This window comes from Hypanus sabinus, chromosome 8 (assembly GCF_030144855.1).
Source record: "Hypanus sabinus isolate sHypSab1 chromosome 8, sHypSab1.hap1, whole genome shotgun sequence".
NCBI lineage: Eukaryota > Metazoa > Chordata > Chondrichthyes > Myliobatiformes > Dasyatidae > Hypanus > Hypanus sabinus.
The window spans coordinates 167,362,300-167,384,312 of record NC_082713.1 but is presented as its reverse complement, the minus strand read 5'-3'; the positions used below and the strand labels follow the sequence as shown (position 1 = coordinate 167,384,312).

At 40.5% G+C, this 22,013-nt stretch overlaps 1 protein-coding gene across 5 annotated transcripts in view; it reads right to left on the bottom strand.

Annotated features, from left to right (window-relative positions):
- tmem117 (transmembrane protein 117) overlaps positions 1-22,013 on the bottom strand; it is a 405,506-nt gene that overhangs the window by 348,105 nt on the left and 35,388 nt on the right. For 3 of the 5 annotated variants that reach the window (XM_059978468.1, XM_059978469.1, XM_059978470.1), the window contains one exon: positions 7,878-8,186. In XM_059978468.1, the coding sequence (XP_059834451.1) occupies positions 7,878-8,157 (280 nt within the window). In that variant the 5' untranslated portion in view covers positions 8,158-8,186. Of the gene's footprint in view, positions 1-7,877; positions 8,187-8,265; positions 8,478-22,013 lie in introns of those variants that run through there. The other 2 variants (XM_059978472.1, XM_059978471.1) reach the window with 2 other exon arrangements.

Genomic DNA, 22,013 nt, shown 5'->3' with positions numbered 1-22,013 from the left:
GTCATCGTCATCAGATTCCGATGGACAACCAAAGTCCGAAGATGTTTAATATCACTAGATTTAGCTTCATAAATTTCATTGCTTTGAGACTGTATGTTTTGCTAATTGCTAACAAAGGACAGAACACATTTCTTTGACTTTTTGAACATTACTATTGGACTGGATCAGAGGGCACATCATACAGGATAACTCCCATTCTTGGTCTCTAGCATCAGCACTAGTTTGCTCAAGTGGCCGTTACACTGGGGGTATGGTTTAAAATTGATTTAAAGCAAAGAAGCAATGTATATAATTGACTTCTGTTAATTCAAATGCATTTTGTAGTAAAAATATTGAATTATTCACTTATTAAAATTATTAACATAGATGCCAGGTATGGAAAATGATACTGATACTGATACAGATTTATGTCAAGTGAGCCTCAACTGACAACTCAAATTGAGCTAAATGACCTGGTCAGAGACTTGGGTTTGTCAAAGGTGAAAGCAGAATTACTGGGTTCAAGACTACAAGGATGGAATCTGCTGTCATCGGACACAAAAATTGCTGTGAAGGATGTTTCTCAGAATAATTGATGCTAAGATTAAAGGCAGGGATTTTTGCTGGTCCACAAATCAAACAGGTCATCAATGACAGACAATTCAAATAACTTCTACTGGGACTGAAGAAAATCGCATGGAAGACATTCAAGGATGTTGTTGAAAAAATTCTCAGCAACCACAGAGCACCAAACTATATGCAGCTGGTTGACATTTTTCAAGCATACAAAATCAGGAAGTACAATATGTCACGAACAATTCATTTTCTACATTCCTTTGTTGGGACTGTCAATGATGAACGTGGTGAAAGGTTTCACTAGAATGTTGCAGTCATGGAGAAACAGTTTCAGGGCACTGGAATCTATCAATGCTGGCTGATAATTGTTGGACACAAAGTGAGAAACCTCAGACACTGAGTACAAATGAAAATCATCAAAAACATTTTTAGCTTAGTTGAAGTATTACAAAGTGTCAGCAGTTACGCAATTAAATGCATTATATTCCACATAAGTTAATTTCTTGTTTCTACAAATTGCTACATGATACAGGTAGTCTGAAATTATGTTCATGTTCAGCTGCAAGTGGTCTATCATAAACAAAAAACTCTCTGAGGAAGCAACACTTAAAAAAATTTGTTGTGCAGTGTAACTTATGAAACAGCAATTGGGAAGAGGCAGATTTGGAATAAGCAGAAGACCAATCACAAAGAAGAATCTCAGCCATGCTTTCGAGAGTGATTGACCCTAGTCTGATCTGCATAGCCCTCCAGAGTCCATTTCAATAGAAATGCTTTCTAAAAACTCAGATATACAGCCTCAAACTGCATACTGTTGATAAGTCAATGCTGAACTAAATACTCACGTCCATTTATTCATGCAGTAAACACTTTACAATTTCTTTATTATAGGTGCTGAAATAAATACTTCAAATCTGCACCCCGTAAAATACTTTTCCCTCCAATGTTAAACTTTGTTCTCAGAATCCATGAGATGATTTATTATTAAAGCTAGTAATTCCTCACCTTTCCCAGTGCTGTTCAATAATTAAAAGAATAGCAACAAGACTGTCGATTTCCTTCAAGGGCCACAAAATAAAAAATTAACATATATTGCTTGTTGGTATAAAACTAATGCACACACATGCTGCCTACTTGTCAATGTAATGGAATAAACACAAAACAGCATAGGTTGGACTATGTTATAAGCTATCATCACAAGTCAAGTCAAGTCACTTTTATTGTAATTTTGACCATAACTGCTGGTACAGTACATAGTAAAAATGAGACTTTTTTTCAGGACCATGGCGTTACATGACACAGTACAAAAACTAGACTGAACTATGTAAAAAACAACACAGAAAAAAACTACACTAGACTACAGACCTACCCAGGACTACATAAAATGCACAAAACAATGCAGGCATTACTATAAATAATAAACAGGACAATGGGGCAGTAAGGTGTCAGTCCAGGCTCTGGGTATTGAGGAGTCTGATAGCTTGGGGGAGAGAAACTGTTATATAGTCTGGTCATGAGAGCCCGAAAGCTTCGGTGCCTTTTCCCAGATGGCAGGAGGGAGAAGAGTTTGTATGAGGGGTGCGTGGAGTCCTTCATAACGCTGTTTGCTTTGCGAATGAAGCATGTAGTGTAGATGTCCGTGTTGACGGGAAGAGAGATCCCTATGATCTTCTCAGCTGACCTCACTATCCGCTGCAGGGTATTGCGATCCAAGATGGTGCAATTTCCAAACCAGGCAGTGATGCAGCTACTCAGCATGTTCTCAATACAACCCCTATAGAATATGATGAGGAATGGGGGGTGGGAGATGGACTTTCCTCAGCCTTCATAGAAAGTAGAGACACTGCTGGGCTTTCTTTGCTATGGAGTTGGTGTTAAGGGACCAGGTGAGATTCACCATCAGGTGAATACCAAGAAATCTGGTGCTCTTAACAATCTCTACCGAGGAGCCTTCAATATTCAGCGGGGAGTGGTCGCTCCATGCCCTCCTGAAGTCAACACCATCTCTTTCGTTTTGTTCACATTCAGAGACAAGTTGTTAGCTCTGCACCAGTCTGTTAGCCACTGCACCTCCTCTCTGTAAGCTGACTCGTCGTTCTTGCTGATGAGACCTACTACGATCGTGTCATTGGCGAACTTGATGATGTGGTTCGAGTTGTGTGTTGCAGCACAGTCGTGGGTCTGCAGAATGAACAGCAGTGGACTGAGCACACAGCCCTGGGGGGCCCCGTGCTCAGTGTGATGGTGTTGGAGATCCAGACTGACTGAGATCTCCCAGTCAGGAAGTCTAGATCCAGTTGCAGAGGGAGGTGTTCAGGCCCAGTAGGCTCGGCTTTCCGATCGGTTTCTGAGGGATGATTGTGTTGAATGCTGAACTGAAGTCTATGAACAGCATTCGAAAGTACGTGTCCTTTTTGTCCAGGTGGGTTAGGGCCAGGTGGAGGGTGATGGCAATGGCGTCGTCTGTTGAGCGGTTGGAACAGTACGCAAACTGCAGGAGTCCAGTGAGGGGGGCAGCAGGGTCTTGATATGCCTTATGACGAGCCTCTTGAAACACCTCATGATAATGGATGTGAGTACAATGGGTCGGTAGTCACTTAGGCAGGACACTGAAGACTTCTTCGGCACGGGGACAATGGTGGCGGCTTTGAAGCACTTTGGAATGGTGGCACTGCTCAGGGAGATGTTGAAGATGTCAGTGATAATATCTGCTAGCTGGTATGCACATCCTCTGAGCACTCTACCAGGAATGTTGTCTGGTCCAGCAGCCTTCTATGGGTTGACCCTGCACAGGGTTCTTCTCACATCAGCCACGGTGAGACACAGCACCTGGTCATTTGTAGGAGGGGTGGACTTCCTTGCTGCCACGTCATTTTCTGTCTCAAAACGGGCGTAGAAGTTATTCAGCGCATCTGGGAGGGAGGCATCACCTGCACAGTCAGGTGATGTTGTCCTGTAACTGGTGATGGCCTGAATGCCCTTCCACATGCGCAGCGTGTTGCCGCTGTCCTGGAAGTGGCTGTGGATTCGCTGGGCATGTGCACACTTTGCCTCTCTGATGGCCTGGGACAGTTTGGCCAGTGTAGCTCTTAAGTATAACTCACAGCTTTCTTACGTTTTTGTTTTAATGAACAGAAATATCAAAATACCTATTTTAAAATGGAGCAATTTTAAACAATTTTAATAAAAATAACAGGGTTTACTGCCATTATAAAAATAAACATAGCATAAATTCAATCAGAACACAAATACACTCAGACCCCACATAGCGCTGATTTGTTACAACAGTTATTTAATTCTTAATTGAATTTTTTCAACGACAAAAGTTAATTCTAAACAACACTTAAAACTTCTCAAGAGTGGTTGCCATTACAATAAATATTCAATCAGCCAATAAAAGTGCTTTACATACACTCTGAGCCACTCATAGCCCATTCACGTTCTGCCTCCCCCACGTGTGCAAATGTTCTTTGTTCATTCACCAATTTATTCCATTTTTTTCACCAAAGATGTCTGGAAAATGGCCTACAACTTACAGTAAGGGAGGTACATCTAAGAAAATGTCTAGGAAAAGCATTAGCATGGATGCGAAACTGCAAGAGTTAAGGCATTTGGAAGCTGGTGAGTGTCAGGTTGTGTTGGCACCTCTTTGAAATTGGCTACATTGACACTCAGAATGAGCCTGACTGGGAGTGAAGCAATAAGGTGAAGAGAAGTGTTGTCGACATGAATTCCTGCAACTGAGAACTGCTTCATGAGAGGGAACTTAAGAAAAGGCAGTCAAATCTCAACGCCTACTTGAAGATGAAGCCAAAGTTAGAGGAGGACACACAGCCTGGTCCTTCCTCTTAGATGCTGCTGCAATCTGTTGCTGCTCCACTGATGTACATGTAAGGCCCATTTGTGTGTTTGTTACTCCACAAATTACTCTGTATACATAAAATAATATCATATATCTTGGGTTTGATTGTTTTAATCAAGCACACATATCTATTTACATAATAGATCCGGAAAATTATAGGCTGGGAAGTTTGACATCAGCAGTAGGTAAATTATTGGAAGGAGTACTAACAGATAGGATCTACAAGTACTTGGTTAGACAGGGACTTATTAGGGAGAGGCAACATGGTTTTGTGCATGGTAGGATGGTAGGTCATGCTTAACCTATCTATTTGAGTTTTTCGAGGAGGTTACCAGGAAAGTGGATGAAGGGAAGGCAGTGAATGTTGTCTACATGGACTTCAGTAAGGCCTTCAACAAGGTCCCACATGGGATGTTAGTTAGGAAGATTCATTTGCTAGGTATACATGCTGAGATAACAAATTGGATTAGGCATTGGCTCAATGGGAGAAGCCAGAGAGTGGTAGTGGAGGATTGCTTCTCTGAGTGGAGGCCTGTGACTAGTGTGTGCCACAGGGATCAGTGCTGGGTCCATTGTTATTTGTCATCTATATTAATGATCTGGATGATATTGTGGCAAATTGGATCAGCAAATTTGCTGATGATACAAAGATTGGAGGTGTAGTGGACAGTGTGGAAAGTTTTCAAAGCTTGCAGAGGGATTTGGACCAGCTGGAAAAATGGGCTGACAAATGGCAGATGGAGTTTAATGCAGACAAGTGAGAGGTACTGCACTTTGGAAGGACAAACCAAGGTAGAACGTACCAGGTAAATGGTAGGGCACTGAGGAGTGCAGTAGAACAGAGGGATCTGGGAATACAGATACAAAAAGTGGCATCACAGGTAAATAGGGTCGTAAAGAGAGCTTCTGGTACATTGGCCTTCAGAAATCAAAGTATTGAGTATAAGTGTTGGAATGTTATGGTGAGGTTGTATAAGACATTGGTGAGACTGAATTTGGAGTATTGTGTCCAGTTTTGGTCACCTAATTACAGGAAGGATATTAATTAGATTGAAAGAATGCAGAGAAGGTTTACAAGGATGGTGCCGGAACTTGAGAAACTGAGTTACAGAGGAAGGTTGAATCGGTTAGGACTTTATTCCCTGGAGCGTAGAAGAATGTGGGGAGATTTGATAGAGGTATATAAAATTATGACAGGCATAGATAGAGTGAAAGCAAGCAGGCTTTTTCCACTGAGGCTAGGGGAGGAAAAAACAGAGGACATGGGTTAAGGGTGAAGGGGGGAAAAGTTTAAAGGGAACATTAGTGGGGGCTTCTTCACACAGAGAGTGGTGAGAGTGTGGAAATGAGCTGCCAGATGAAGTGGTGAATGTGGGTTCACTCTTAACATTGAAGAAAAACTTGGACAGGTACATGGATGAGAGGTGTATGGAGGGATATGGTCCAGGTGCAGGTCAGTGGGACTAGGCAGAAAAATGGCTCGGCACAGCCAAGAAGGGCCAAAGGGCCTGTTTCTGTGCTGTAATGTTCTATGGTTCTAATGTTATAGTGACCCCGCACTGTGCTGATTTACATAACACTCCAAGGAACACATCCTCAGCATTAAGCAGGGTCTGAGTGTTGCAAATGAACAGCCAAATTAAACGCTCACATTCTTATTGTCTTTTTGCATTCACAAAATAGTAATATTCTTCCAGCAACTTGAATTCAATAATTCAATAATTTAATGGAAATCAGAGCAAGAATTTGCCCTGTAGACAGAACAAAAAACAAATGTTTACAGATACAAGGATGTTGCCTGGATTGGGGAGCATGCTTTATGAGAATAGGTTGAGTGAACTCAGCCTTTTCTCCTTGGAGCGACAGAGGATGAGAGGTGACCTGATATAGGTGCATAAGAGGCACTGATCGTTTTGATCGTCAGAGGCATTTTCCCCAGGGCTGAAATAGCTAGCACAAGAGGGCACAGTTTTAAGGTGCTTGGAAGTAGGTACAGAGGAGACGTCAGGGGTAAGTTTTTTTTTTGTGTAGAGAGTGGTGAGTGCGTAGAATGAGCTGCCGGCGATGGTGGTGGAGGCAGATAATAGGGTCTTTTAAGAGACTCCTGGATAGGTACATGGAGCTTGGAAAAAGACTATGGGTAACCCTAAGTAATTCAAAGGTAAGGACATGTTCAGCACAGCTTTGTGGGCTGAAGTGCCTGTATTCTGCTGTAGGTTTTCTATGTTTTATAACCAATTGGGGTTGAACACTCTGGGACTGTAGGACATTGAGGAGTGATATTACAGAGCAGTATAAAATCATGAGGGTTATAAATAGGATGAATGCAAACAACCTTTTATTTCCCCAGGGTTGGGGAATCAAGAACTAAAACACATAGGTTTAAGATCCGAGGAGAGAGATATAAAGGAACATGAGGTGCAAATGTTTCACTAGAGGGTGGTCGAAGTATGGAAAGAACTACCAGAGAAGTAATTGAGGCAGGTACATTAACAATATTTAAAAGACACTTGAACAGCTACATAGACAGGAAAGGTTTAGAGGGATATGAGCCTAACCCGGGTAAAAGGGACTAGTTTAGATGGGAATATTGGACCATTTGGGCCAAAGGACTATGTTCCATGCTGTATAACTTTATGATACCATGCCTTTTAAAAGGCTCAGGCAAAAGCAAACCAAAATCAGGTATTTGTAAAAGTTAACCGTACAAATTTATTAGGAATTTAACCCAAAGGTATCAAAGATTTTGCCTTCAACCTATCCATCACTCCCCACCTTCACTGCAATTTATAACTAACTTGTTTTTGATCTGGGTAGCTCCAACCTAATGGCATGAACATCAATTTCTCAAACTTCCAGTAACTTCCCCCCCTTCACGTTTCCCTATTTTCCTCTTACACCGTACCTTGTCTCCTTGCATGACCATCACCTCCCTCTGGTGCTTCTCCCCCTTTTCCTTCTTCCATGGCCTTCTGTCCTCTCCTATTAGATTACACTTCTCCAGCCCTGTGTATATCTCTCTCACCAATCAACTTCTCAGCTTTTTACTTCACTCCTCCCTCCCTTCTTGGTTTCACCTTTCACTTGTATTTCTTGTTCTCCTCCCCCAGCTTCTAACTCTGACTACTCATCTTTTTTACTCCAGTCCTGCTGAAGGGTCTCAGCCCAAAACATTGACTATTTACTCTTTTCCACAGATGCTGCCTGGCCTGCTAAGTTCCTCCAGCTTTTTGTGTGTGTTGCTTAGATTTCCAGCATCTGTAGATTTTCTCATTTGTTTTCTCCCTTTTCCAGTTGTGATAAAAGGCTTCCAACCTGAAACATTGGTTCTGTTACTTTTGCAGTTATTTTTCTAATTTTCATTTGTAAGTCATTTTTATTTATTGTTATTTATGTCGGCCCAATATGGTTCCCAATATGACAACCATACAGCTTTTGAGATAAACTGGCTTTGACTTACCAAACATGAGTTGATGGAAGAGGAATTTCCCTGCGAAGAGACCAGTAACAATAGCCAGCAACCACATCAGCACCTTTAGAAAGTTCCAACCACCTCCAGGGTACTTATTTGCGATGAAAGAGAAGCAATTCCCAACAACAATTACATTGGCCGGAGTCTGACTGTGAGAAATGGGATCTTCAGCAAAAATGAGGAAATTGAAAAATGTCACCAAGTAGGCCACAATCAGCCGAGTCCATGGATGTTGAAAATAGTAACGAAATGCTTTTACCATCCTCATACATACAGGCAGCCCCTTCAACTTGTACTCTAAGTGAAAAAGAAATGACAATTAATTACTTCCTCAATTAATGATGAGAATAAAATGAATGAATTAATGTTTACTTACTATGCTTGTATTCAAACTACATTGCAATTTGAGTTTCAAATTGAACAGTATTTGTGAGATGTCACATTATAGTGTTTTTAGGTTGTATTCAGTTTAGCAAATTGTCTTAAATGGGATAAACTACAGCTTACACTGCATTGGCATTGGATACTGTGTGGCAGCTGATGTACAAATGGCAAAAGATGAAAACAAGAACTGCTTTAAAAATCTCACTTGTTTCATCTAAAATATTCAGGAACAGAAAGACAATTCTTACAGGAAGTTGAAGTAACCAATTGCTGGGCTTTACTGAGCGAGACTTCCTCTGGGTGGGAAATTCCAGTTATTTCCTTCTTACTGAAGGCTCACACCAGCTGACTGCCTACACTCCACATACCTCAAACAACAGGCAATACAAAAAAGCTTGTTTTTTTAAATCAACACTTCTGATGTATTCAAATTGTATTCACCAGCTAAACAAACAACACAGCAGAATGTGATATTCAAATTATCAGCCTCAGCAAATGTCTTGGTTTTTACAGTAATTTAGTAATTTTACATTTAAAAGACCAAGTGATAAATTAAACATTACACCCACTCTCTGGTGCTTTCATTATGTACTGACAATCCTTCCTAACACTAACACTAGTGTTACTGCAGAGCTAGATCAGAAGCATGCTTTAAAAACAAAAGCATAGCCCATCATGGATGATCTATGGCTCAATTGTCTGAAATGCTTTATAACTGGAAGCCAAACTGGCAAAAACAAAATCAATCATTGCCTCATCTGTACAGACAGGTTCAGACACTATGTCTCTCCTTACCAAAAGCATCTAAGCATGTAATAATTATGACATTTTTAACCCGCAGAGAGAATGCAAGCTTTAAAAACAACTTCAAAGTAGAATGTGAAGTCCATTTTAAGTAATTAATGTCAAAGTTTTACCAGCAAATTTGATCCAGTCTCAGGCTATTCCAAAAAGAGCTGCTAAATCTCTGCATCACAGCTACAAAAATAAAGTGTGGTTGGTCATCTGATATATATATTTAAACAGTGTAAATATAGCTGATATCCTGCACATCCAGAGAAGTCATAAGTACATGAAGTAATATGCAAAATGTAAAATTTAAAACTTTCATTTAACCAACAAATCCAGTTAATCAATATTAGCATTTTCAGAAAATTTAAAATTTGTGACTGAAAGAAAGTTGATATATTCCAACACGTACCTGCAGATTGAAATTAAATTTATATCCTTGTTTAATGTTGGTTGTACTTATATCCTTGGTGTCAGTTTTACAATGGCCACATAGAATCAACATATGAAATTTATACTTGACTTGTATTTTCCACTGCCATCAAAAATTTGAATTTTAAGAAACTAAGTTTAAATAATATCAACTAAAATGTTAAACAAACTCCATATTTAAAAACTAATTTATACCTTCTTCCTTGCTCATTAAAATTGGTGGGATTGCTGATCCTGTCCAGGTCAAACCTGGTACACCAGCCTAGCTTAAGTATTGAGGAATCTTAGCAAGATCCAGCCCCACTGATGGACGCTATGGAGTGTAGCCAGTAAGTTGGAGACTACACTTCTGCTTAAATCTCATTTACACCAAAAAATGCAGGCATTTCCCGGAAAAACCCAGACTATTGTTCATTTCAAGTTTATTGTCATAAACATATCCACCATATAAGTGCCATCAAAAGTACTTTATGGAGCAGCAGCGCGGTGCATTACAAACATGACAAATAAGTTAATGTAGCTTAAATTAAAACAAATTATACATATAGTGCTTACAAGAGTATTCACCATGCCCCCAGATGTTTTCATGTGCTATTGTTTTACAACATTGAATCACAGTGGATTTAACTTGGCTTTTTTTGACACTGATCAAAAGAAAAAGGCTCTATCATGTCAAAGTGAAAACAGATCACTACAAAATGATCTAATTACAAATACAAAACAAAAAATAGTTGATTGCATAAGTATCCACCCTCTTTAATATGACACACCAAATCATCACTGATGCAACCAATTGGTTTAGAAGTCACATAATAAGTTAAATGGGGATCACCTGGGTGCAGTCAATGTGTTTCAATTGATTGTAGTAAAAATACACCTGTATCAGGAAGGTCCAACTGCTGGTGACACCATATCCTGGCAAAAACTACACCATGAAATCAAAAGAACACTCCAAGCAACTCCATGAAAAGGTTATTGAAAAGCACAAGTCAGGAGATGGATACAAGGAAATTTCCAAGTCAGTGAATATCCCTTAGAGTACAGTTAAGTCAATCATCGAGAAATGGAAAGAATATGGCACAGGTGTCATATGGAGCAGGCTGTTGTTAAAAGCTGGGTGACTGTAAAAGAAGGGGACGAGTGAGGGAGGTCACCAAGAGATCTATGACAGCACTGAAGGAGTTACAAGCTTCAGTAGCTGATATGGGAGAGATTGTACATACAACAATTGTTGTCCGGGTGCTTCACCAGTTGCAGCTTTATGGTAGGGTAGCAAAGAGGAAGTCATTGTTGAAAGAATTGACATAAAATCCTGGCCAGAGTTTTGCCAGATGGCATGTGGGTGATTCTGAAGTCAGCTGTTAGAAGGTTCTATGGTCTGATGAAACCAAATTTGAACTTGTTGGCCATCAGATTAAATACTATGTTTGGCATAAACCAAACACTGCACATCATCAAATAATGCACCATCCCTACTGTAAGGCATAGTGGCAGCTGTATCATGCTGTGTTGATGCAGCAGGCCCTGGAAGGCTTATCAAGATGAAGGGTAAAATGAATTCAGCAAAATACAGGGAAATCCTGGTGGAAAACCGGATAGTCTGCTAGAGAACTGTGACTTGGGAGAAGATTTGTTTTCCAGCAAGATAATAACCCCAAGCATAAAGCCAAAGCCACAAAGGAATGGCTTAAAAACATAGTTAATGTCCTGGAGTAGCTAAGTCAGAGTCCAGACCTCAATCCAATTAAGAATTTGTGGCTGGACTTGAAAAGGACTGTTCATTCACGATCCCCATGCATTCTGACAGAGCTTGAGCAGTTTTGTAAAGAGGAATGGGGGGAAAATTGCAGAAGTGAAGTTGATAGAGACCTATCCACACCGGTAAGCCAAAGGTGCATCTGCTAAATACAAACTTGAAGATGGTGAGTAATTATGCAATTGTTTTGTGTTTAATAATTGTAATCAATTTAAACCAAGTTGTAGAAATCTTTTTTAACTTTGATACAAGAGTCTTTTCTGTTGATTAGTGTCAAAAAAAAGCCAAATTAAATCCACTGTGATTCAATATTGTAAAACAATAAAATATGAAAACTTCCAAGGAGGGTGAATACTTTTTGGGAACCATATGTCACTGAACAAAGAGAACTAAAATAAATGTAACAAATTATTACAAGGTTGAGGAAAAAAAATGTAGTCTGAGGTGGTGCTACTGCCTTTAACAAATCTAGCTTAGCATGGAACAAAATTAATTTTTAAATATGCACCGGGGAACCCCAAAAGCTCATGGATTGACTCTCTATTGAGGGTAAGAATAGGATGATTTGGCAGATGAAAGTGTGGCTGAGGAATTGCTACAAGGGGCAGGGCTTCAGATTTCTGGATCATTGGTATCTCTTTTGGGGAAGGTATGACCTGTAGCAAAAAGACGTGTAACATCTGACCCCAAGGGGGATCAATACCCTTGCGAGCAGGTTTGTTAGAACTGTTGGGAGAGTTGAAACTAATCTGGCAGAGGGATGGGAATTGGAATGATGGGGCTGTGGATGGGACAGTTGGTATAAAAATAGATGTAGTGAGATTGTGAGGAAAGACCGGCAGATGATAGGGCATAATTGCAGTCAATGGGATGAGTTGCAGTGTAACAGGGACAAAATTAAAAAGGGGTTAAGAATACAGGACTAAAGGTTTTGTATTCGAAAGCACGCAGTATAAAGAATAAGGTAGATGATCTTGTAGTGCAATTAGAGCAGGGCAGGTACGATGTTGTAAGCATTACTGAGTTATGGCTGAAAGAAGATCACAGTTGGAAGCTTAACATCCAAGGATACATCTTGTATTGAAAGGACAGGCAGGTAGTCAGAAGGGGTGGGGTGGCTCTGTTGGTAAAAAAAAATCAGACTCTTAGGAAGAAATGAAATGGGATCAGGAGATGTAGAATCCTTGTGGGTAGAGTTAAGAAACTGTAAGGTAAAGATACCCTAATAGTACATCCAAATAGTGGCCAGGATATGGGATACAAATTGCAAGAAAAAACATCTAAAAAGGGCAATGTTAAGCTGGAAATGAGGGATTTCAATATGCAGATAGATTGGGAAAATCAGTTTGGAGCTGGATCCCAAGAGGGAATCTGTACAATGTCAGTGAGATGGCTTTTTAGAGATGCTTGTCATTGAGCCCACTAGGGGTTTGGGTGTTGTGTAATGAACAGATCTGATTAGGGAGATTAAGGTAAAGGAATCCTTAGGAGATAGTGATCATAATATGATAGGATTTCACCCTGCAGTTTGAGAGGTAGAAAATAAAGTTAGATATATCAGTATTACAGTAGGGCAAAGGGAATTCCAGAGGCATGAGAGAGGAGCTAGCCAAAGTTGAGTGGAAGCAGGCACAACAATAGATGACAGCAGAACAACAATGGTTGGAGTTTCTGGGGGCAATTTGGAAGGCACATGATAGATACATTCCAAAGACGAAAAAGTATTCTAAAGGTAGAATGAGTCAACTGTGGGTGACAAGGGAAATCAAAGACAGCATAAAAGCAAAAGAGTGGGCATATAATTAAGTAACAATTAGTGGGAGTTAGAGGATTGGAGAAGATGAAATGTGAAGGGAAGCTGCTCAATAATATAAAAGAGAATACCAAAAGTTTCTTTTTCAAATAAATAGAGAAAAGACAGGTGAGAGTGGACATCAGACCACTATAAAATTATGCTACAGAGGTAGTAAGGGGGGACAGAGAAAAGGTGGACTGGCATAATAAGTATTTTGCATCAACCTTTACTACAGAAGAAACTAGCAGTATGCCAGAATTATGAGTGTCATGGGGCAGAAGTGAGCATTGTTGTTATTACAAAGGAGATGTTTGGTAAGCTGAAAGGTCTGAGGAAGATGAGTTATCTGGTCCAGATGGACTACACCACAGGGTTCTGAAAGAGGTAGCTGAAGAGATTGTGGAGGCAATAGTGAACATAAGAAATAGGAGCAGGAGCAGGAGCAGGCCACCTAGCCCATCGAGCCTGCCCTGCCATTCAATAAGATCATGGCTGATCTGTCCGTTAACTCAGCTCCATCTACCTGCCTTTTCCCCATAACCCTTAAATCCCCTATAATAGAATCATTAGATTCTGTAATGGTTCCAGAAGACTGAAAAATTGCAAATGTTACTCCACTATTTAAGAAGGGAAGGAAGCAGAAGAAAGAAGAAAGATGTCAACAAATTAGAGAGAATACAGAGGAGATTTACTAGAATGTTACCTGGGTTTCAGCACCTAAGTTACAGAGAAAGGTTGAACAAGCTAGGTCTTTATTCTTTGAAGCGTAGAAGGTTGAGGGGAGACTTGATAGAGGTATTTAAAATTATGAGGGGGATAGATCGAGTTGAGATAGGCTTTTTCCATTGAGAGTAGGGGAGATTCAAACAAGACGACATGAGTTGAGAGTTAAGGGGCAAAAGTTTAGGGGTAACAAGAAGGGGAACTTCTTTACTCAGAGAGTGGTAGCTGTGTGGAATGAGCTTCCAGTAGAAGTGGTAGGGCAGGTTTGATTTTGTCACAAAAAAAAATTGGATAGGTATATGGACAGGAAAGGAACGGAGGGTTATGGGCTGAGTGCAAGTAGGTGGGACGAGGTGAAAGTAAGCGTTCGGCATGGACGAGAAGGGCTGAGGTGGCCTGTTTCCATGCTGTAATTGTTATATGGAAATTGTAGGCCAGTTAGCTGACCAGTAGTTGGGAAGATGCTGGAATCCATTATTAAGGGTGAGGTTTCAGGGTAGTTGGAGGCACATGATAAAAATATGCCAAAGTCAACATAGTTACCTTTAAGGGAAATCTTGTCTGACAAATCTGTTGGAATTCTTTGAGGAAATAACAGGCAAGATAGACAAACAAAAGTCAGTGCATGTTGTTTTTAATGATTTTCAGAAGGTGCTGCACATTTGGTTGCTTAACAAGCTTAGAGCCCATGGTATTACAGGAAAGATAGCAGAATGGTTAGAGGATTGGCTGTCTGGAAGGAGACAGAGTGGGAATAAAGGGGGCCTTTTCTGATTGGCTGCTGGTGACTAGTGGCGTTTCACATGGATCAATGTTACGAAATCTTCCTTTCACATTGTATGTAATGATTTGGATGAATTAATCGATGGCTTTCTGGCCAATTTTGTGGATGATATGAAAATGGGTAGAGAAGCAACTAGTGTTGAGAAAGCAGGATGTCTGCAAAAGGACTTGAACAAATTAGGAGAATGGGCAAAGAAGTGGCAGACTGAATATAGGTTCATTTATTATCAAAGTATACAATTTTGAAATTCTGCAATTCTCTAGCCATGGTGTAGGAAGTGTATGGTCGTGCATTGCCGATGGTCATTGGCTTTGGCAACCAAGTTATTGAGTATATTTAAAGCAGAGGTTGATAGTTTGTTGATTTAGTCAGGACACCAAAGGTTTTGGGGGAAAAGATAGGAGAAAGGGGTTAATGGGGATAATAGACCAGCCATTACAGAATGGTGGAGCACACTCAGTGGGCCAAATAGCTTAATTCTGCATGTCTTGTGTTCTTATGGACTCCCTTGAAAATAACCCCCTGCCCCATTAACTCAATGCACCAGACAGAAGATACAAAAGCTTGAAAGCACATACCACCAAGATCAAGAACAGCTTCTAACCCACTGTTTTAGGACTATTGAATGGTTCCTTAGTATGATAAGATAAAGTCTTGACCTCACAATCTACCTTGTTACAACCTTGCATCTTATTATCTACTTGCTCTGCATTTTCTGTGTAATTATAACACTTCCTATTACTGCTTTCTTCTTATAGCCTTCTCCTGCTTTGTGGGCATCATTTATTTCAATTTTCAGAGTGCTAGGCAACTGCTTAGAGGAGCCCATGGCTGCTGATTGTTGGGACAAGGTTTAAGGAGTCAGGGTATTTATAAAGGTTTGAAATTTGCATCACCTGGCCTTTCCTAATGATGACTGTAAACAAGCCATAGCCTTAACAAGCTAATTAAGGTCTGAGACCTTGGTAAAAGTTATCTGAGAGCTCAAATCTCTTGGGGTGCCCAAACTTTTGAGCTCCTTTCCTTTTTTCACTCAAAAATTGTACAAAACAAAAATAATACACTAATCTTGCTTAAAATGTTGAAGGGAATGTTTCATCTTTGGTTTTGTGACTTTTAGGGATGGGTTCATCTTCTGCTCGCTTGGCTGTTCACAGTGGCAGAAGTTTTGACCAGGGGTGCCCAGGCTTTTGCATGCCACTGTAATCCCACTCTGCTAAGCAAAGATGAAATTGCAAATTATGAGGGAATAAAATATATAATTATGATGCTATGATGGAGTATCCAGACTAGCTTGAATGTAGAGTGTCTGCGTTCTGTACAATAATAGTACTTTATAGAATTCCAAAGTCAGTAAGTATTTATAAGGCTATACAAATTGTTTTGTCTTTCTGGTATATGTGTGTTTTAATATTAGAGTTGTCTATAGATATGAATTTCTCACTTAACTCTGAAAACCTTTGTCATAACACAGATCCAAATTAAAAGCAGAAAATGTTAAAATACTCAAAAGGCAGCCTATCTGTGAAGAGTTAAACCCATACTGTTATCAGTGAATTTGCATTAGAAGTCTGATCAAAACCAAGTTCCTGTGCTGACTTACTGATTCTTTTTACATTGATGGTGTCTGGATAATAATACTTCAGAATTTAATAATTTTATTTCTGATACCCAGCGTCTGTAGCATTTGTAAAGGAAATGATTGTAGTGATTAATATGTTATTGGTTGCAGAAAAAGTACTGGGTAACAGCCTATTCTTCTTCAATATCTAGAAACCTTTAATATTCACATAAATTTCCCTAATAGGTAAAGGTAGTTTTCACTTGTTAGTACAGTTTTTTACAGCAACTCAGATTGCATTCAAATACAATGTTAACTAACTAATGGGTGAGGACAGGGGTCGGCAACCCGCGGCTCCGGAGCCGCATGCGCCTCTTTCATCTCTGTGCTGCGGCTCCCTGTGGCTTTGGAAAATAAATGATGAGTATTTAATTAAAATGTATTTTATGTTAGTTTGTTAGTTTTTGAAATGTAATTCTAAATTTGAAGATTATAGTGATCTTGTACAATCTAAATAAAACATGTTTTTTGTCGCTATTAATATACGTCACCACTGCCAATGCCTGACACCCGCCAGTGCGCGATTTCTTTAATTTTTTCGATCCAAGGTAGGCTAACTATGGAGAATTCTAAAAAAAGAAAAGTGACTGAAGAAAACAGAACGTTTAATGATACGTGGGCAGATTCATTTGCTTTCACTGCTGACGAGACTGGTTTACCGGTATGCTTAATATGCAATGAGAAACTAGCAAACAACAAAAAGTCAAATGTCGCAAGACATTTCCAGAATAAACACTCAGCCTTTGCTCAAAAATATCCGGATGGAGATGAGAGAAAAAAAGCGTTTCGGAACTGATGCGGAAGGTTGATCTGAGCAAAAATCATTTCAAGAAGTGGATGAAGTCTGGAAAATCAACTACATATACTAGTTTAGTTGCCACTCAGGAAATAGTCAGGCACGGGAAGCAGTTTACAGATGGTGAATATATAAAATAATCTTTCATTAAGATTTCAGAACATCTATTCACGGACTTTAAAAACAAGAGTGAAATTGTGCAGAAAATCAGGGATATGCCCCTCTCTGCAAAGACTGTCAGAGACAGAACCATAAAAATGGCAGAAGACATCACAAGACAGCAAATTAAAGACATCAATTCAGCTGTGGCCTACTCGATTGCCTGTGACGAGTCTAAAGACAAAGGTGATATTGAACAAATAACGCTGTTCTGCCGGTATGTAAACTCTGCCGGGCCACAGGAAGAAGTGATTGAGTTGATACCTCTAAAAGGCCAAACACGGGGGGAGGACATCTGTGAGGCTGTCTTGAATTGTTTAAGAGCCAAAGGAATAAGGACCACCCACCTGGTGTCAGTAGCTACTGATGGGGCACCAAGTATGACAGGAGCGCACAAGGGATTTGTGGCTTTACTGTAGAAGTCACTGGACAGAAAGCTGCTGACTTTTCACTGCATCTTGCACCAAGAGGCACTGTGTGCTCAAACATTTCCTCCAGAATGCACAGAAGTAATGGATGTTGTCATTCAGATTGTCAATAAAATAATGGCAAAAAGTTTAAATCACCGTCCATTCCGTTTGTTACTGGACGAGCTGGAAAGCGCATATTCTGATCTCCTGCTGCACAACAAAGTCCGGTGGCTGTCCGGAGGGGAGGTGCTGAAACGCTTTGTCGCGTGTCTGGAAGAAGTGAAAACTTTCCTGGGCAGCAAAGGGCTCACCTTTCCTGAGCTGGAACAGCCAGAGTGGCTGGAAAAACTACACTTCATGGTAGACATGACAGCGCACCTGAACACGCTGAACACAGCTCTTCAGGGGAAAGGACACACAGCCCTGCACATGTTGGAGGATGTTTTGGCATTCCAGCGCAAGTTGACAGTGCTTGCCAGAGATTTACAGAAAGGCACATTGTCTCACTTCCCCAATTTGAGAGAGTTCAAACAAGCTCACGACATGATAAATTCGGAGTATTTACATTCTGCAATCATCGCAATGCAAACATCGTTTGGGAAACGCTTCTGTGAGTTCAGAGAGGAAAAAAACACATTATCCTTCCCAGTCACTCCCCTAAACATTGATCCATCCCTACTGAATACGACTGCATTGGCAGGTGTGAGTCAACTTGATCTTGAGATGGAACTGGCCGACATAGCCGACAAAGACATATGGGTGTCCAAGTTTAGACGCTTGACAGCAGACCTTGAAGATGTTGCCCGTCAGAAGGCCGTTCTTGCTCAGAATCACAAATGGAGTGATATTGAAAACCTCTCCAAACCGGACAAACTTGTGTTCGAAACATGGAATTCTATCCCTGACATTTATGTAAACATTAAAAAGTATGCGCTTGGAGTCCTGTTGATCTTTGGATCCACATATGTATGTGAGCAGGTGTTCTCCAACATGAACTTTATTAAAAACAAACATCGCGCACGCCTCACAGATGACAGCTTGCGATCCTGTGTAAAGATGAAGGTGACGTCATACAGCCCTGATGTGCAGACGCTGTGCACTGAGGTCCAGGAGCAGAAATCCCATTAACCAAGTATGATAAATATTTTAATTGCCTATTATTTTACGTATATTCATATTTTTTCATTGTTCAGTGAAATAGTCCTTTTATTTTTCAGGTTGACAGCTGGCTGACGTTATTTTTGGCTTGCTGCTGGCGGACAATTTAAGTCCGGCGTTTTTCATAAATACAAGAAGGACTCAAATAGACATTGAGTATTTTACTTAAAAGTAACCTTCAACCCAACGTTTTTTTTCGGAGTTCAAAATGTTTTTGTTGCATGCAGAAATGTAATTTAGTTTTCTCTGCAGGAGTTCATCAATTTCATAAATGCAACACATTATAGTTTGTTTATACATAGCATAAAGGCAAAAAAAACATTGTATGCAGTGTTATTTCATTTTAAATGTCAAATGGGTTTTGTGGCTCCCAGTGTTTTCTTTTCTGTGGGAAACGGGTCCAAATGGCTCTTTCAGTGGTAAAGGTTGCCGACCCCTGGGTGAGGAGAACTCCTATTAACTGGACCTAATTGAACTTTTCTGTCTGAATCAGAAAGATCTAATTTGATATTATAGTCTAAATTTACAAAAATCAAGGCTAGCAGTTTGGTGCAGTACAGAGAAACTGAGTTGTCAGGGTTTAGAAAACACATCAAATCAAGGCCTACTGTTATGACAGTGGCGGAGTGAAGATATTTCTCTACCAAAGGAGGTATAAGGTGCTCCTTCCCTCCACTAGCCTGCATTTCACCCTTGTGCAAGATTTTGCACCTGCTTAGCCCTTTGTCAGTCATGTGAAGCCACTGGAGTAGGTGTAGGATGGTCATATGAGCAGTTGGTGCATATCACTAGTCCTGGTTATGCGACCACTGACACCAGTCAGACAATCCATGAAGATTGTCTCTGAATGTGAACAAAACAAAAGAGATGTTTGTTGACTTCAGGAGGACACGAAGTGACCACTCTCCGCTGAAAATCAACGGCTCCTCGGTAGAGATCCAAATTTCTTGGGGTTCACCTGGCATAGAATCTCACCTGGTCCCTCGACACCAGCTCCATAGCAAAAAAAACCAGCAGTGTCTCTACCTTCTGCGAAGGCTGAGGAAAGTCCATCTTCCACCTTCCCCCCCCCCCCCCCACCCCATCCTCACCACATTCTACAGAGGTTGTATTGAGAGTATCCTGAGCAGCTGCATCACTGCCTGGTTTGGAAATTGCACCATCTCGGATCGCAAGACCCTGCAGCGGATAGTGAGGTCAGCTGAGAAGATCAGCAGGGTCTCTCTAACCACTACTGCAGACATTTACACCACACACTGCATCTGCAAAGCAAACAGCATTATGAAGGACCCCACGCACCCCTCATACAAACTCTTCACCCTCCTGCCATCCGGGAAAAGGCACTGAAGCGTATGGATTCTTACGACCAGACTACGTTAACAGTTTCTTCCACCAAGCCATCAGACTCCTCAATACCCAGTGTCTGGACTGACACTAACTTACAGCCCTCTATTGTCCCTATTGTCTTGTTTATTATTTATTGTATTGCCTGCACTATTTTGTGCACTTTATGCAGTCCTGGGTAGGTCTGTAGTTTTGGTGTTGTTTTACATAGTTCAGTGTAATTTTTGTATTGTGAAAAACGTTGTCTCATTTTTACTGTGTACTGTACCAACATTTATGGTCAAAATGACAATAAAAAGTGACTTCACTTGACTTGATAATGGGTGGGGTCACCCATCTTGTAATGGCACTGCCTAGAAGAAGGCAATACCAAACCACCTGCAGAAAAATTTGCCAAGAACAATCATGGACCATGAATGTCCACTTCATACAACACAGCATATAATGATGATGATGATTGTTCTTATAAAAGGTAATCAACCTGAAACAAAAATATGTTTTTCTCTTCATAGATGCTGCATAAGTATTTTCAAAATTTTCTATTTTATTTCAGATTTGCAGCATCTATAGTTTTGTTTTGTGTTTTGTTCTATTTGGTCTCTTGGGTACGTACAAAAGTACTATTTTAAAAGAGAACAGGGAGGGTTCTGACCAATAATTTATAAAAAAAAACTTACAAAAGGTTCAGAGAGCTAGGTAATGTTAGAGATCTATAAGATTATAAGGCTCCCAGGAAGAGCCAGAAGGGGCCATGAGAAGGCCCTGGCGAGCAGAATTAAGGTAAACCCCAAGGCATTCTACAAGTATGTGAAGAGTAAGAGGATAATACATGAAAGAACAGGACCTATCCAGTGTGACAGTGGGAAAGTGTGTATAGAACCAGAGGAAATAGCAGTACTTCAGTATTCACTATGGAAAACGATCTTAGTGACTATAGTGATGACTTGCAGCAGGTTGAAAAGCTTGAACATGTAGATATTAAGAAAGAGGATGTGCTGGAGCTTTTCCAAAGCATCAAGTTGGATAAGTCACTGGGACCGGACAAAATGTACCCCAGGCTACTATAGGAGGCAAGGGAGGAGACTGCTGAGCCTCTGGCAATGATCTTTGCATCATCAATGGGGACGGGAGAGGTTCCGGAGGATTGGAAGGTTGCAGATGTTGTTCCTTTATTCAAGAAAGAGAGTAGAGATAGCCCAGGAAATTATGGACCAGTGAGTCTTACTTCAGTGGTTGGTAAGTTGATGGAGAAGATCCTGAGAGGCAGGATTTATGAACATTTGGAGAGGTATAATATGATTAGGAGTAGTCAGCATGGTTTTGTCAAGGGCAGGTCATGCCTTACAAGCCTGGTTGAATTTTTTGAGGATATGTCTAAACACATTGATGAAGGAAGAGCAGTACATGTAGCGTATATGGATTTCAGCAAGGTATTTGATAAAGTACCCCATGCAAGGCTCACTGAGAAAGTAAGGAGGCACAGGATGCAAGGGGACATTGCTTTGTGGATCAAGAACTGGCTTGCCCTCAGAAGGCAGAGTGGTTGTAGAAGGGTCATATTCTGCATGGAGGTTGGTCATCAATGGAGTGCCTCAGAGATCTGTTCTGGGACCCTTACACTCCATGATTTTTATAAATGACCTGGATGAAGAAGTGGAGGGATGGGGCAGTAAGTTTGCTGATGACACAAAAGTTGGAGGTGTTGTGGATAGTGTGGAAGACTGTCAGAGGTGACAGCGGAACATTGAGAGGATGCAAAACTGGGCTGAGAATTGGCAGATGGAGTTCAACCCAGATAAGCGTGAAGAGGTTCATTATGGTAGGTCAAATATGATGCTAGAATATAGTATTAATGGTAAAACTCTTGGCAGTGTGGAGGATCAGAAGGATCTTAGCATCCGAGTCCAAAGGACACTCAAAGCAGCTATGCAGGTTGACTCTGTGGTTAAGAAGGCGTATGATATATTGGCCTT